We start from the raw sequence: 16,883 nt of genomic DNA on the forward strand, positions 1-16,883 counted from the left end.
AATTTACGGAAATAATGTTTTGTCGTTGTCTTGAGATGCTTACAGCCCAGGCAGATGACATGGAGATTGAGTAAAACATATTCATTGAAGTTAGAGAAAAGTTTCCTGTTAATTGCACCATGCTTTGTGTTTGGCCCAAAGAAGCCCAGAAAGTGCTCCATTAAATAAAATATCTTTTTTAATGCGTCCATTTGGCTTGAAAATATGCAGATGAGCAGTTAAGGCAACTTGGAGATCCTTGTCCATGAATGTTTTCAGGACTGAGGTTTTAGAGTAGAGGTGGCAACTCCTATCTTGCTTTTCATACTGGAAAAACTTTCTTGTGTCTGTTCAGAGCTAATAGAACAAGATAATTTTTCTTGTGTACTCCTTAGGTATCCTTATCACCATGTTGGACGTGGGAAATATTAAAGGATGAAAAGAGTCTGAGAATGTTTATTCCAATTACTTTCACAATAAGAAACAAAGAATACTGAGCGTGCAAATGCTGTTTATTGTCTCAGCCTGAATATCTTATGGCTTCTGTTGTGTTTCTTTCTTTCAGGCCTTTCTCTGAGTTCTGCCTGTCGCACAGCCATACGTGTTAGATGACTTTGGGACTCATTTTGCATCAAGAATGAAGGGATTATCTGGTGGCCGCAGTCACCATCACGGGGTTGCCTGTGACCCTGCCTGTGACAGCCTGCCACACCACCAGGACAGGAAGCCATATTTGTTAAACCCGGTGGACTCCCACCCCACAGACCACCCTTACTACACTCAAAGGAACTCTTTCCAGGCCGAGTGCATGGTGCCCTACAACGATCAGATTGCCAGCAGCACGTTTCCCCGGAGACATTACAGCTCCCACCATGAACTCAAGGACGAGTGTGCTCTGGTTCCCCATGGAACTGCCAACAAGACCAACCGCATTCCTGCCAACCTTTTGGACCAGTTTGAGCGGCAGCTGCCCCTGAATCGGGATGGCTACCACACTCTGCAGTACAAGAGAACTGCCATGGAGCACCGCAGCGACAGCCCGGGCAGGATCCGGCACCTGGTTCATTCTGTCCAAAAGCTCTTCACCAAGTCCCATTCGCTGGAAGGACCATCCAAGGGGAGCGTCAATGGGGGGAAAGCAAGCCCGGAGGAGTCACAGACGATGAGGTATGGGAAGCGCAGCAAGAGTAAAGAAAGGCGATCAGAAGGTAAGCCCAGATCCAATGCTTCAGGATGGTGGAGTTCAGATGACAACTTGGACAATGATGTTTGCATTTATCATGGTCCCAGTGGGGTCATGACCATGGGAAGATGCCCTGATCGCTCTTCTTCCCAATACTTTATGGAAGCCTATAACACTATTAGTGAACATACTGTGAAGTCCTCCAGAAGCAATAATGATGTCAAATGCTCTACCTGTGCAAACCTGCCTGTGAATTTGGACTCCCAGTTAATGAAGAAAAGCTCTTGGTCCTCTACATTAACCGTGAGCAGAGCCCGTGAAGTTTACCAGAAAGCATCAGTTAACATGGACCAGACAGTGGTGAAGGCAGAGACGTGTCAGCAGGAACGGTCATGTCAGTACCTCCAGGTACAGTGTGGAGAACTGGTTACTGTTAACTGTGCTCTGCCTTGTCTCAGGTGTTTGTGGGGAATGGAGGTTTGCTCTGATGAGATAAGGATGAGATGCTCTCAAATAAGGAGAACTTTACCCAGAGGTCACTGATCACCAAACAAGGGGGTGCTGCTGCTAAAATTAAAAATATATCAGCATTTTAGGTTTGGGGCTGGTTTTTTTTTGGTTTGGGTGGGGGTTTTTTGTTTTGGTGTTTTGTGGTTTTTTTGGTCCAGAATTCAGTATTTCAAAGCAACAGTTCATGTTAGAACAGGATTGCTTTTTTTTTTTTTTTCATGTGGGAAAAATAAGACCTTTCTATGTACCTTTTGAATTTATAAGGCAGTCACAGTAGGGGTATGGGGAATTTGATGTTTTAGTGCTTTCATTTAGCATTACAATGTCAATTAACTGAATGTTACCAGGATACAAATTCTTTGATTTCTGTAATTTCAATTTTGCTTTCATTTAGTCCTCATTTTTTATGAAAGCTTTTGAGACCCTTTTGAGAAACTATGGGGTACCTTAATTCTCTCTCCAGCAGGAAAACAACCTACTTTTCTATTTGCCATAGAATATAAATTCTTAAAACGGTTATTGTAATGTGTCCAGATTTGTTTATCAGGCTATTCCTCTTTTTTATGGCTCTGAGTCAAAAATAAAAAATCGAAAGGTTGAAATTATTGCTTGTTCTGATTATACATTTTAGGAGTACATCACCTACTCCCTCACAAGCTGTTTGCAGTTAATACAGCGTCACTATTTTTCACCAGTATTGTATCTTTAAATGTCAAGAATCAGATGTCTCCTCTTGGAGCTATCATACTGCCGGTGAATGTTTGTGGCAGGAACATGGATCAGAAAATATTAAAACTGTTTCATTCTTAGGAGAGCTGTGGATAGCTTTTATGCACTTTAAAAGAAGCACTTATGGCACATCTAAGTGTGTGTGTAAGATGGAACAACGTTGCACAGAGAAGAGAGAAGACCATGAGGAAAGAGGTTTGCTAAGATGATTCGGTTTTTAATGTAGTGGGTCTCTTTTCTATTTGTATAGAACTGTAGCAAGTTCTCTCATATGGGTGCTTTAATGAGACAGTCAGCTTCCACGTTCTGTTGTTTAAGTCAGTATGCAGAGAAAGCGTAGGACTGAGGCATCAGCATTTAAAAATTGATCTTAAAAGGTTTAATGGAATGTCATGCAAAATAATTTTGAATGCCAGCCTCTGGGATTCTAGGTCTTAAATGTAAAGGAATGGATATGTAGATTTTCAATCAATTGTTTAGGAGAGCAGGGTGGGGGAAGAGGGGGCAATACAAATGCTCAGTGTGTTTACAGCTCTGCGTTTGGGCTGGGGAGGGAGAGGGGTTTCAAAATAGCCTCAGGTTGCAACCTTTTGAGGTTTTGTGGGGTTTTTATCAAGTCTTCCTCTTCAGTGTGAATTTTGTGAGTAAGAAGAAATCATAACTTTAGGCTTGATTGTTGTGGTTACTTTGAACCCTGAGATTTCTTTTGTTGGTATTTTTGTTTACTCTTTCAGCCTTCTCTTGGGTTTAGATAAAATAGCTGACAATTCAGTATGTGACCAGATGGCTAGAAAAGAGTGAAAAAACTGTGCCAGCATCAGCTTTAAACGAACACCTCCATAGGGACCTTTAGATAATGTTTAACTGACAGGAATAGACTCCTCAAGTGGAATTAGAGGACATTATCTGTGTCTGTATGAAAATATGTCCAACAATTGTCAAGGGCAAGAATAACTAAATTCTCACTTAGAATAACTACATTCTCACTGTGTTTCCCATTCTCACTGGTAGTTCTATTTCAGTTTTCACTTAATTTTGTTTCGTTCTTTCTAATTGCATGCCATTGTAAAACCGAGGAAAATATTTGAAACTGTTTTGTTGTGTTTTTTGTTTTTTTTTTTTTAAGGAGAATCTTAACCAGGCATCAGTTAACATTGGAAGTAATATTCAGAGTACAGTACAGTTGAGGAAGCAGGTCAGGATTATTCTTCTCTCTTGGCAGCTTGAAAGGATGACAAATGCATATAGGTATTTAAAAAGTCAGTCTATTTTGAATACATCCCATTTCTTTTCTCTTCACTATATCACTTATCTTTTTACACTGCAAGCCCTTTGGGGCTTGGACTTTGTTCCTTTTTGTGTTTCCACAATGTCCAGCACAATGGGGCACAGAACCTAATTGAGGCCTTTTGTCTGTCCTGCAGTATAAATATATATGAACAGCAGCAGAGTTTTACTCTGTTAGTGGGTTGTAGAGTTACTCTGTATATCTGTTATTTTCCAGGTGCCCTTCTCATTATTGTACCAAAAGGCTGGTGTCCTATGTTAGAACAATTGGAAAGGCACAAAATGAGAATGAAAGCTGCAGATTAACAACAAAACTGGACAGCCCTGATAATTTAATGTCATTTTTATGATGCTTCTTAGTTGCTTTCTTTAACTCACTAATTGTTAAATAGATGCTTTTATCAACTAGCTTGTTATTTAAGTTGTTGTCTATGGTCTGGGACATAAACTCTCAGGACATAAACTGATCATTCAAAGAGCAGCTGCTTGTTCATGCAAACTCTTCTTGTCACAATATCTGAATTCAATGAAGGAGTGACTTTTTTTCAACTCAGGGTACTCAGGATAGTTTTCTTTATTCTGATAGATGAGTATATCAGAGATCACAAATGACATTGATTTCACTTTCATTTGTGAGGACTTTTATTACAAAAGTATCTGCATGAATTCTCAGTGTAAAGACATGGAAGTAACAAACAATTCACTTGCTGTGATATTTTCCACTTAACTGTTCTGTGGAAGGAGTTGGCAGTAGTTCATATTACAGATGGGCTTATTTCTCATAATTTGGAATTTGGATCAAGTGCATTGCACTGTCCTTCTTTACCCCACCAGGCTCCACTTCCAGCCCTGGTGAGGCACAGTGTCCATCCTTGGAGTTCTAGGGGAGACTTGGGTCAACACTGTGCATCTTCTGAAACAGATATTATCCTAGAATAGTCTGAAGACTGTCAAGCAAATCTTTTCCTCTAACCTGCATTTTGGTAGTAGAATTGCATTTTTATCTTCTATTTCTCCTTTCAAGAGTGAGCAGCTGGATAGTAGAAAGATAAGGTTCTTTTTAGGAGCTGGTTTTTATTTCAGGAAAGTACAACTGTTTGATCCAGCTTTACAGTTGGACTACAGTGAAGGAAGGTGAGAAGGAATTGTTCATGTTTTATCAAAATGCTTCTTCAAAAGGGTTTCCCTCCCTTGAAAGAAAAATTTTTAAAGCAGTGGACAGCCTCTACTTCTCTGTTAGCTTCTCCTCTGGAAAAAAAATTAAATTAAGCAAAACTACCAAAGACGAAATGTACGCAGCAGTCCTTTGCTGTGAACAATAGAGTCTAAATACATGAGGAGATATTTTTGACACGCTTGTTTTCTGTGAATTCATGATTTTTGGAGCTAATAGTGTATCAAATACACTGCAGAGTTTGTCTCTGATTATAGTTTTGCCATTTAATGTTCCCTGTAATTACCATTCCTGCTGTCCTTGGTCCATTTGTTAAGAGACTGAGAGAAAATACAAAGAATGATGTTTTTCAAATTAATTTTCTTTTCTTATGTGGGTCAGTCATAAGTTTTCTTTTCATTGCAACCAATGAGATTCATATCAGTTGTGTCAGACACTTGAGGCTAAGGATGAAAATTTTACTTCTAAAAACTGAAGTGCAGAAGGTGAGGGCAACAGTGCAGCCATTCAGCCTCCACATTTTCTTTGTTTGCCCTTTGGTGGGATACTGTGAGAAATACTATTAAAAAATATAAACCTTTTCTGGGTGTAGTTAGAATTTTCCAGTGACAAAGGGTTCTGGTTAGTATTACACTCAGTTTCCTGGGTGAAGGTTGCCTGTAATGTGCATTGATATACAATGTGTAGTGCTAAGAAACTCATTATCCGAATGACTTGTTTTCCATTCTCAGGACAAGGCACGGTTTCTTAGGAAAGACAGCTGAATTCCAGTCCCAGCCAGACTTTTTTTGTTGCCTGTGTCCATGGATGACCAAATAGAACTAAGGGTCAGGGTGTTAATAAAGAGCAGTAAGTGTAATGTGATTTGTTAACATGGTACCTTGCAATCTGTTATACTAAGTTTATCTATGCAAGTTTTTCTGCATTTTCAGTTTGTGTTTTCCTCATTTTATGATTTTATGGTGTTTACATTTCAGAGGCAACAACCATATTCAAATTAATCTTGCATTATATTCTTCTTTATATATATATATATATATATATATATATATGAAAGTTGTATTAACATCCATTAATATAGATCTTCCATTTTTCATGTATTTGATGACTTTTTTAGCTCATATTCCATTATAAATTGAAAGTTAATGAAGCACATGTTATTTCTCTTTCGATTTTCTAGTCAGAACTACAAAGTATATGAGGTATAAGTTTCAAGGGTTTTTTGATGAGCTCATGTGAAAGATAATTCTCAGTAAATCTAGTGAAACAATTTGGACAAATGCAAAATAAAGTGTCAAATGTTTTCATGTATTCTAGGTTAACTTCCAGGTAACGCAATAATCATGAAAATGTTTGGAAATTCTTAAATGCTCTTGAATTTTAAAATGAACTAGTATCTAAGCATATTAACAGTGAAATAAATATTCTCAGAAAGCTATTTTATTTTGGTTTTAAAATTGTGAGGTGGGTAATATGAATAATGGCTATAGCTAGGGAATTTGTGGAAAATATAGGTTAGGCACAAAACACCTTATTTACAAAATGTATATTACTAACAGATCATTAAACTGGCATCTTGGTTATTAGTCTACCTGCAAACCCACCTAAGATGCGATTGCTATACTGAGAGAAATATCTAGGAGAGTATTTCAATATACTCATCTGCCTCATCTTTGAAGTCCTTTAATTTAGCTAAAAAACAAAACAAACAAAAAAACTTCCAAAATTTGTCAGCTGTGTTGGTGATAATGATCTTGCCACTCATTTCACCTTAACTGGTGTGATCTTATTTGCTTAATTGAAAGCAGTGATGACCTTTGGTGTCTTGAGTAATAGGGGCCTCCTAAGTACAAAGAGAGCTCTTCAACAGCAATTTCAGCTGCAATTTTATCTGCCAATGTTCCGTAATTTTCTGTCCTTTAGTTTTATTGCCATCCTGTAACTTCTAAGTATTGAATATCCTGGCACTGACCTTATTTTTTCCAGATTAACTTGAATTACTGTCAGTTCGTTCTGTTAGCATCCCTACTTTCTAATAGTGCATCCATTAATGAACACAGTTCTGGCAGCTGGAACCTGTTGCAGGCACACTATTTATAGGATTTAGCAACCTACTTGGGTGACACTACATTACATATACTGTTAGGTCAGAAATGTTCACTAAAATTATGGCTGCACATAACAGCTGGTGTTTGGTATCTATTTCAGTTCCTTCATGGATAAGGTTTATTTCTGTCATGATCTGATTCCTTTCTATAGCCTTAAATATTTGGACTATTCCGATCTTATTCTTTTAAGTAATTTCACTGTTAAAAAAAAAAAAAAAAAAAAAAAAAAAGTAAAAAATCTTCAAGGTAAGTCCAGCAAAGAAAATCATTCCAATCTGCCTCTGAGTTTGAAACCTTAAGTTCTATTGTGGAAACACATGAAGAAGGTGGGGAAGAAGACACTGGGCAATGATATATTTTCCTTAGTCAGTGCAAAGTAATAAGGAGTATTTCCCTTCATCCAGTTATTGAGTTGGGGTTTTGTGCTTGTTTCAAGAATGGAATTCACAGTACTGATCTTGAGTGAGGAAATACTACAGTGTCAGAAGAGTGGTTTGAGCTGAGTTATCTGGCCAAAGTTTTTGTTCTTCTTTACAAATGCTCTTGTGCTGTTCTTGCACAGCTGAGCTTCTGTCACTAGTGAATTAAGCAATAAGAACATCAATCTATTGTGTATTGTTTGTCCTTTCATCCTCTTACCCTGAAACTGTGCAATGGACTGTCTTCTTTGGGCTTCTGATAGACATGTATTTCTCTCATCGAAGACTAAGCAATGTGTCATGCAGTTGGATAAGGCATTGTGACAGTTCTGAAGGGCCAGGGCTTCCAAATACAGTCTCTGAATTGTGTCCATGAGTCTTTTATGCAAATAAATTTGTGTCTAATTTTGTTTTGCTGACATAACCCCAGCCTGCTGACCAGTTTGTTAGGAAATCTTAGAGGCTTCCTGGTCTGTAGCAATTCAGTTTCCAGAAGAAGAGATTCAAGACTATGACCTTGATTTCATATCCTAAGGGACGTTGCTGTAGAACACATGTGACCATTTGGTGACCATTTGGAGTTGCTGAGAAGGCACAATATGATGTTCTGAAGCCAAGACAGTTTCCTTACAGCCAAATGAAAGATTATTTCACAGGTGTATATATAGCACTACTGTTATCTAAAAGAAATCATTGTAAAAGTGTCAGTAAAGTCTGTCCATTGGCCACTAAAATGTGGCAGAAGCCAACAGCCAGCAGGAGATCGTCGTTTAGGGGCATCACTTAGGGCTGCTGCCTGTGAGAGCACATTAGCAAAGCACCAAAGATTACTGAGTTACAGTCAGCCAAAAGAAACAGCATAAGGGCTGCATCTCAAAATGCTCTCCCCACCACATCTGTTTTCTTCCAAGGATAAAGATTCAGCTACATATTCTCCACCCACTAGCCAGTTTCCTGCTGTCTGCTTGATAGTGGGCTTGTGCCTGTGTGTAGTGAAAGAAAGGTAAAATGGCATCTCATCTAACAGTATTGCTTTGGATGCCAACCAGTCACTGTATGCAGGTGTTGGAGTGACTCACCACAAAAGAAGATATAAAGAAGAAATGAGAGAACATTTCTCTATTGCTAGTCATTGAAAGCATCCTTTCAGGGACTGGTATTTGTGTTAGCAGTCATCCTGTCACTCTTAATTGGGCAAGAAACCATATGTCATTATAACCAATGGCATTGAATGCTTCAAGGGTACTGCGAAAGATGAGAACCAATGTCTGCCCTCTGCCACTGGAGAATATCATCCATGAGTATCACTGAAGCAGTTCTAGTTTGAGGTCCTGGCCAAGAGCCCTGCTCTGTGACCTTCAATCATGTTCACCTCAGCTAATGGATGTGGCAGTTGCTGCTTGGCTTCCTTTCTGCAGATGTTCAGGGGTGGCAAACTTGCAAGGCAGTGGATGGAATCCTTATATCGGTGTGCCCCTCTTCATGTTTGGTTGGATTTTTACAGATAAAGCAGGAGGAGAAAAATTTATCTGGAATCAAGACATGGTTATTTCATTTAGAAGACACACATTCCTCTTCATAAAATGGAATGTGAATCAGATTAACAAGCCAGTGGTCAAGACACCTTTTGGTGAATGAACATCATAAACTGGAGTGGTACTTGAAGAATTTTGTCTGTTGGCTGACTCAGGATTCATACTGGTTTAGAAGACTTTCCAAACTACTGTAATGTGAAGGAAGATTTCAGTTCTTCACCCTTTTTGTTCAGGTTTGATGCAAAGGGTGGGCACAGGATAGAGGAAGTAATGCTCCATCTTGGACAGGTCTTTGTTCTGCTGTTAATTCCCCTCTTGTAAAAAAATATGGAGAGAAGTCAGCGACATTAAGTTAATTTACAGTAGAACATGATTGCTCAAATAGTACAAGCTAAAGCAATTGTTGCAGCAGATACCGAGCATATTAAATTTATCCTAAATAAACCCTCCTAACTGCCTTTTTGAAACCACTAGAGGATTATTAAACATATATTTTTCTTTCTGCTTTCTAAGGCTTCCATTTTTTTGCATACTTCAATGATTCTTAACATATGTAAACTGATAGAAAGAAATGCTACTCATCCTTATTGGTCTGATTAATTCAATATTCATGAGTGCTAGGAATACTGCTCAGTAAGTGGAAGATGGGAATTGAAACTTCCTTTACAGCACAAAGAAGAGGCATAATTATGGCTAAGAAGACCAAATTGCATGGGTTTGAAAAATCTGCACTGAGCAGTCATTAGGCATTGTTTTTCAGTTGTGTGATTTCATTTCATTAGGTATTTGCATACTAATAGAAAGCTAAAGTTACAAGTCTACTGCTGTGAGTGATGGTTAGCCACTCCTTCCAATCCTTTTGTTTACTTCTGTAGTCATCCACATTGCTTTTTGCAAAGCACAGGAAGAAGCTTTAATGATTTCAGCTGCAATAAACCAAAGCAAACTAGAGATCAATAATGAACTTAATTTGCTATAGAGACAGTCTATTTGCTATTACATCCAGCAAGGTAAGTTAATAACTATTTGGGGGAAAAAATAAAAATTAAAAAAGGAAATTAGATATTCTAATTTAATTGTTTAGAAAATGAATTTTAAAATGTTTTCTTTACCTTTGTCATTACAATCTGGGTTTATTTCACATACTACTACATGTGAACTTATGAAGTGAATGTTTGAAAACTGTGGGGCCAGTATACCTGTTTCTTTTGGTTTTTTATGAAGAGTCCTAGACTATCTTTAAAAAATCCAGTTCCTTTATATATAAAAAAGAAACATTAAAGAAAATGACAAGTCAGTACAACCTGGCTAATGGCAAGGTGTGAACATTTGCAGAGCAACATAAATTTTGTTAAATATTGGGACAGATAATCTATACAGTAAATGATGCTAAATCCAGGTAAGATGTTGGCTAGTAGCAGTACTTCATCTTTATAGTCTGCTCTGTTTACAAAATAATGTTATATCAGCCATTTAATCAAAAGAAAGAAACTGTTGTCAGGCTTAGTGTTTATACATGCAGCAATCTGTTGCCAGGGGTTCAGCTGAATTTTTAAGTTTCAGTAAGCTGCATGGCTCAGAGGCCTTTGCTGAATATTTTCCATCTCTATTCAAGTAATACTGGTGTTCTGTTTCACTATGCTTTTTGTATAAGTGAATTACACTCTTGATTTCTAGGCTTATAAAGATTTGTACATGATCTTAAGGATAAGAGGTAATTTCATTTAGAGAATTCAATGTTTCCAGGATCATTATTACTTTGATAATGTGAATAGTAATAGTTCTATTTTAATAAAAACAATGTTCATTGTTAGATCTGAGTTTAGCTCTTCCTCCTTTTTAAAGAGTTTAAAGAGTTAAAACAGTCATGCAAGTGATGTTCTCTCTTGATATTCTGATACTGGAAAAATGGTATTGCCAAGGTAATTGGATAATATGATTTTCTTAAAAGCATGAAACAGTTTTATCTCAAGTGTGTCAATCTTAATCCCATTAATCCTCTAAGGCAGAAGATACCATGCATTTCCACTTGTGTGCAGTGTAGTATGTGACCTTGCAAGGCATATTATTGGCCATTCGAATAAAGTAAGAGCCTGTGGGAATACTTGTGCAGACCCCCTGACTCAAAAAAATAAGAGAGCTGGAGGTTCACATAGACATTTCTTGCAGTATTTTTTCCAGACCAACAAAAGAAATCACATTACAGGATGTGTAGTACCATATGTGTAGAAACAGAATGTATGAAATAATCTGATTGATTTTATTTTTGCAGTTTGCATTTTGGAGAGGGCTTTGTGTTTTACTTTTTCCTCATAATATGAAACACTTTGTTGCAACAGTGAACTGCACTGTCTGCATGAGCTCTTACGGCCATGTCTGTTACAGCCAATACTTTTTAGGTACCAAAAAAGCACTCTGAAAATCAGGTCACTTCTTTTAGTAGGTATTGCTTGAGGTATTTGACTATAGGCACAGAAGTATTAAAACGTTGACATTATTTATCTGCCTGAAATGAAAGGAAATGCTGAGCTTTAAGGGTTGTTTGCCCTAGTCAAGTAAGACACAGACAGAGATCCTTTCGTAGAAAGTATTAAAATTGTTAATAGCCAAGGCAGAACTTTTAAAGTGTTTCTTTATCCTGCAAATGCACTTTATCAGTTATATGGTGCCTCAGTTTTCTCCTACACCAAATTCTGAAATCTGAATTTCTTGCTCTTGTGAATCTCATATAAGAAATAAGAAAAACTAAGATAAAGGGGAGCTGGACCCAAATTTTCATCTACAAAATCAGTTATATACTGAAAATTTAATGCAAACAAACAAACAATAAAAAGAGTAAAAACAATGTTTCAAAAAATACAAACCAGCAAAAAAAAAATCCCATGGTCAAAACTTTATCTAAAATAGCTTTTTAATTAAATATCCAGTACATTTTTGTATTGCAGCTTTGTCTAGGCAGATAAGATAGTTTGTACAAACACTCTGAATTCCTCAGTGTGTTCCATGAAATTAGAAGCATATCTGGGTTGGTATTTTAACTGTTCTCTAAATCTGGATGGCTTTTTAACCACAGCCATCCTTTTCTCTTTGCCACATACAGGGTTTACCCTTAAACCCATAATATGGAAATGGAAGTTGGGTCACTTTTGTGTTATTTCCTTTGGTTTTGCACATGCAGGTGATTTCCAATACCCAAACCAGCCAGTGGGTTTGTGGCACTCACTGAGGCTGCTTTGCCCTGCTCTCTATGTGAACAGCTCAGCTTTCTTTCTCTGCAACTAGTGGTTTTTAAAAAGTGGAAAAGCCACTAAAAACATAGCAGTTATTTTTCAGTGATTGCTCACTTCACTAATAGGAGTAGAGCTCAAACTGGAAACTTCCAATCATGTCATACAAATTGAGGGACTAGAGCAGTGCATTCAAAACTCATCATGGCACACAGTGTTTGCACATGTAAATAGGAAGTTCTGGGGTAAATCCATTGCAACCAGCATTCAAAACCTGGCCTATGGTATCTAAATAATTTTGAGAAGCTTTGGGATAAAAGGTCTTGTACTTCTACATGGGGTTATTGATAACAGAACTCAGTAATTCCAAAGTAAGGCTTTCCACAGTAACTGTATCTTCTCATTTGTATTGCACCTATAAACTATGGCAGTAAATTTAACAGTGTATCTGTTGTTTAATAAAACTATAAGTGTTCGGCTTGCCTGAATTATGGGTGCTGTATGAACACTGTAATTTTATCCCCCCTGACTTTTTCTCCTTTAAAGACACCAACCTTAACAATATACTGACATAGTTTATTTAGTGCATTAAAGATTAATTCACTAATTTATCTTAATGAGAAAAAGCAAAGATCTTCAATTAAAGAATAATGAATAAAATATTAAACAGATCAAAGTGCCTGTCCTCTGAGAATTCACAGATTTTCTACGTATTCTGACTTCGATATTTAGCAGCTGCCTAAAAACCGATTGGATATACACCATTACAGGTTTTGAACTGCTGACTAAAGTCTGAACATGGTACAGCAGAGCTTCATTTTACTAAATCTATCTTAAATTCTTTTTTGTGTGAGTGATTTGAAAAGTCAAGGTTTTACACTGACAAGCAGAAGCTGTAAGTTCCAAAATATGTGTAAGAGGTGGTATGAATATAGATTGTATACTCAGTATTTGATGATGTTCTAGGCCCAGAACTAGTGCAAGAGTAAGACCTGAAAAGATTTTATACTCTTTCTCTCATGTCGTAAGGGAGGAATGTAAATGCTCTGTAATCTTCTATATCAAAAATCAAAACCATTGCTGAGGATTGCCTTCATTTTGAAAACATCAGATTTCCAGATCTGGTGTCTGGGCATAAACTTAGAAGCCACAAAATTAAAATATTGTGCCTTTTTTTTTTTCTTGGTGGAAAAATATTAAATATTAGAGCTGTTCATTCAATGCTGTTCTTCCAGTAGATTCTTTTAGTACTTGGTACTCTTAGTCTTAGTTAAAGCTTTACCCTAGAAGAATATTTCAAGTGTTTTCATGAGTACTTATTCAGTAATATCCTATATATGCACGATTCTGATGCATAATAATGATGCATGTCATCATTCAGTAAGAAAACAGGACTTAGAACTATATTTCTGCCTTAGGAACTTAGACTCTTGGAGCCCAGGAAAATAAAATAAACAAAACAAACAATCATGCACACACCAAAAAAACCCCAAACTCACAACAATAAACTTTGCATGCTGATGGAAGAATTGTAGAGCCATTAACTTAAGAATATTTAAACACAACATGGAAAATTACTTTAAAAGAGCGCAAAAAAAGAATTAGTTAAATAAAACATGGAACAATTAAGAACAACTAAGTCCTGAGAAGGAAGACTGAGTCTTTAGAAAGGGTATTGATAAAGGTGCAATCTAGAGTAGATTTCCTGTATTAAATCTTCAGTCCTTTGAGGAAAGTACTGAAGGTCTGAGTGAGTTTTGAGGCTGGACTTGAACAAGAGAGAATGGAGAGAACAGAACACAAAAAGAAAGAAGGGCTGTTTGAGCCTGGCAGCTTAAGGAAGGCCATAAATCATTATGTCAGAAGCAGAAAAAGAAAAACCAATGAAGGAGGAAGGTTGGCAAGGTCTTGGATTTTGAAATCATCAGGAAACAAAGCAAAGAATTAGGTTGTCAATAGTTTAATTAATTAATTAATTAATTAATTATGACTAGTAATAAGCCTGCATGGGCTTAGGACCATTAGATGTCTTTGTTCCTTTGTACAGCACAGTGGATTTAGGGTTGCACTTTATAGCAGTATAGATTGATAAAAGAACATAAAAAGGCCATAAAAATTTATTTGTATTAACAGTAACATTTGAAATGCCTTGCAGCCTCTGGACTTAGACTTACGTAAGACTGGACTTACTATTATTTGTAGTGGGAATCAACAGCTAAGCCATTAGCAAGCATTCCAATGTTTTAGTTTTGGTTGTCTAAACAAACCTGCATGTATATGCTCTAGCTGAAATCTGCAATGAGATTTACAAGATCCTCAGCTGAAGGTAAATGCTGATGAAAAACAAACTTCTCATAGAAAAGATTATTCTGCTGAGTGAGAGTATTTCTAAGTTGCAAGACAAATTTAGTAACCCAGATTCATGCCTCCTTATTTAATGTGGCTTGTAAGGGTTTTCTGAGCATTATAGCTATGGCTGGTTTATAGAGTTGATTCACTCAGAAGAATAAGAGAAGCAGCAAACTAAAAATTCACAGCTACTTGTATTTAAGTCTAACACAAAATTTGTTTAACCAAGAAACCCTTTTGCAGGTTCACCTTTAGATAAAAATGGTGTTTCTGCAAAATAGTTTCAAAGACCTTGCTCCACTGCATATTGTTTCTGCAGTTACAGGAAAGAGAAGGATGCTGGTGTATGTGGTCAGAAGCCCCAGGAGCAGAGGAAGGGAGACAATGGGTGGGCAAGAGCCCCCTCTGCTCTTGGACTGTCCTTTGTTATGTCTCGAAATCTCATGAATGCACATTCCCACCGTTCCAGATTTCCAATACAAAGAAGGGACAGCACTGACTTCAGATCAAGAGAAATAATGCACATCACTAAGAAGAAAAAGAAGGGAATAAAGGGTTGTAAGACTCAGACACTCAGACTAACGGAATTCAAAAGGAGGCTCACTGCAAGCTGCGGGTGTGGAAGTGCACCAATTAAGCTATAGAAGCAATAGTAGTAAAACTTCATACTTGCAAACATACTTTTGTGATGATTAGTGCATAGCTCCACTAATTTGAAATGTGTGTTGAGCCAAAATCATCCTGGTGAATGTTCCTGTGTACACTCTATCAAAAAAGATTGTCATTTAGGGATTCATATTTCAGCTTTTGTGCTTCCCCAAAGATGTTCAGTATGTTGAGCTGAGCCAAAAATATTTTGATCTGGTTTATAAAGGCTTTGAATGAAAATAGCTGAAAAAATCCAAGATTTTTTCCAGCCCGATATTAAACCTAACCAAGCCTTCTATGTATGTTAGCATGTTTGCTAGAAACTTCCCAGATAAGTAATAGAAAATAGCAAAGAACTCCAGAGGTGCTTGTGGCTATGCAGCAGGAGAACTGGGCCTCCATTGCAACAGCAACCCGCAGCCAAATGAGATTAAAGAAGGGCCTTTGGCCATCAAAGTTTTTATTAGGCCTCTGTTGTGGCTTACCAATAACATCAGGCAGGAGTGTCCTAACAGGAGAATTTTGTTCATCACTTCAGGTTCCTCAAGATGAATGGAGTGGGTACACTCCACGAGGAAAAGATGACGAGATTCCCTGCCGCCGGATGCGTAGTGGCAGTTACATCAAAGCCATGGGGGACGATGACAGTGGAGACTCAGACACAAGTCCAAAGCCTTCTCCAAAGATTGCTGCACGGAGAGAGAGTTATCTCAAGGCCACCCAGCCATCCCTTACCGAGCTCACCACCCTCAAGTAAGCCCATGTTCTGCTGTATCACATACAGTGCTCCATTAAGACATAAATTTTGTATGTTTGTTTCTTCTCTTTACGTTTTCCATGTTTTCTATGTTGCTTCTTCTCTTTACTTCTAGCTACCAGTTCAGGAATGTATTTGAACAAGTGTGTTCAGTCATGCTTATTTTTGCATGGGTTTTTTTTCTGAACGAGAGTAAATCTGGGAGTGTATTTCAATTTTATTCTGAAAAGGAACCTGCACTATAAATTTGCAAAGTATTTTAACCTGTTAGTGTTAAGTGAGCATCCAGGTATGTACAGTAGGTGTGCTCTTTGAATGCTTTGCTCAAACACAGCTTTGGCCTGCAAAAGCTTTTTGTAACTGTGTGTTTATATACACTCAACATGTGAAATTAGCCTTAGACAGTCTTTGCAGCTCCAGAGAGAATCTGACATTTAATTAAAAAGAACAAAGACCATCTGAAAGTAGACAAGCCCATATTTTCCACTCAGAATTGCACTGTATTTTGTGGAGAACCAAAAACTGTTTTATTAAAATTGTTTATGAAAACTTTTGCCAAAAGGAATCATGAGTTTGTGGGTTTTTAAATGTCATTATTTGTTTTTCCTTTATTTAGGCCTTTTAAAAAAGCCACCCAAATTGTCAGGAAAATTGCGCAAACGGACAGTTTTGTATTAACATTTTATTTTAATTGATTCTAAAATGGAAAGGTCCCTTAAAGCAAGAAAATAAATTATATCCATAAAAGAAAATAGTGTGGATTTAAAATCAACAATTGTTTCTGTCTTTTTCTAAATTTTTAGCTATAACAATGAATCATAGTTCACTGGACCAAAAATAACCCAATTTTAGTGTAACTTGCCTAAGGCTGTAGCTTTAAAATGAGGAAAAAAATTAAAAGGATCTCTATCTCTTCTGGTATCCATGATCAGTGACAAAAGACTCCTTCTGCATTTCCTTCATTAAATTCTTCTCCTT

General features: G+C 37.2%; 1 protein-coding gene across 1 annotated transcript in view; it reads left to right on the forward strand.

Annotated features, from left to right (window-relative positions):
• Positions 1–616: 616 nt before the first annotated feature.
• Positions 617–16,883, forward strand: part of DLGAP1 (DLG associated protein 1) — a gene marked incomplete at its 5' end in the record, with an annotated part of 134,316 nt that continues 118,049 nt past the window's right edge. Inside the window, 2 exons of the mRNA XM_083866677.1 lie at positions 617–1,570; positions 15,687–15,901. Coding sequence (XP_083722803.1) covers positions 617–1,570; positions 15,687–15,901 — 1,169 coding nt within the window. The remainder of the gene's footprint in view (positions 1,571–15,686; positions 15,902–16,883) is intronic.

This window comes from Zosterops lateralis (assembly GCF_965231275.1).
Source record: "Zosterops lateralis genome assembly, chromosome: 1".
Taxonomy (NCBI): Eukaryota; Metazoa; Chordata; class Aves; order Passeriformes; family Zosteropidae; genus Zosterops; species Zosterops lateralis.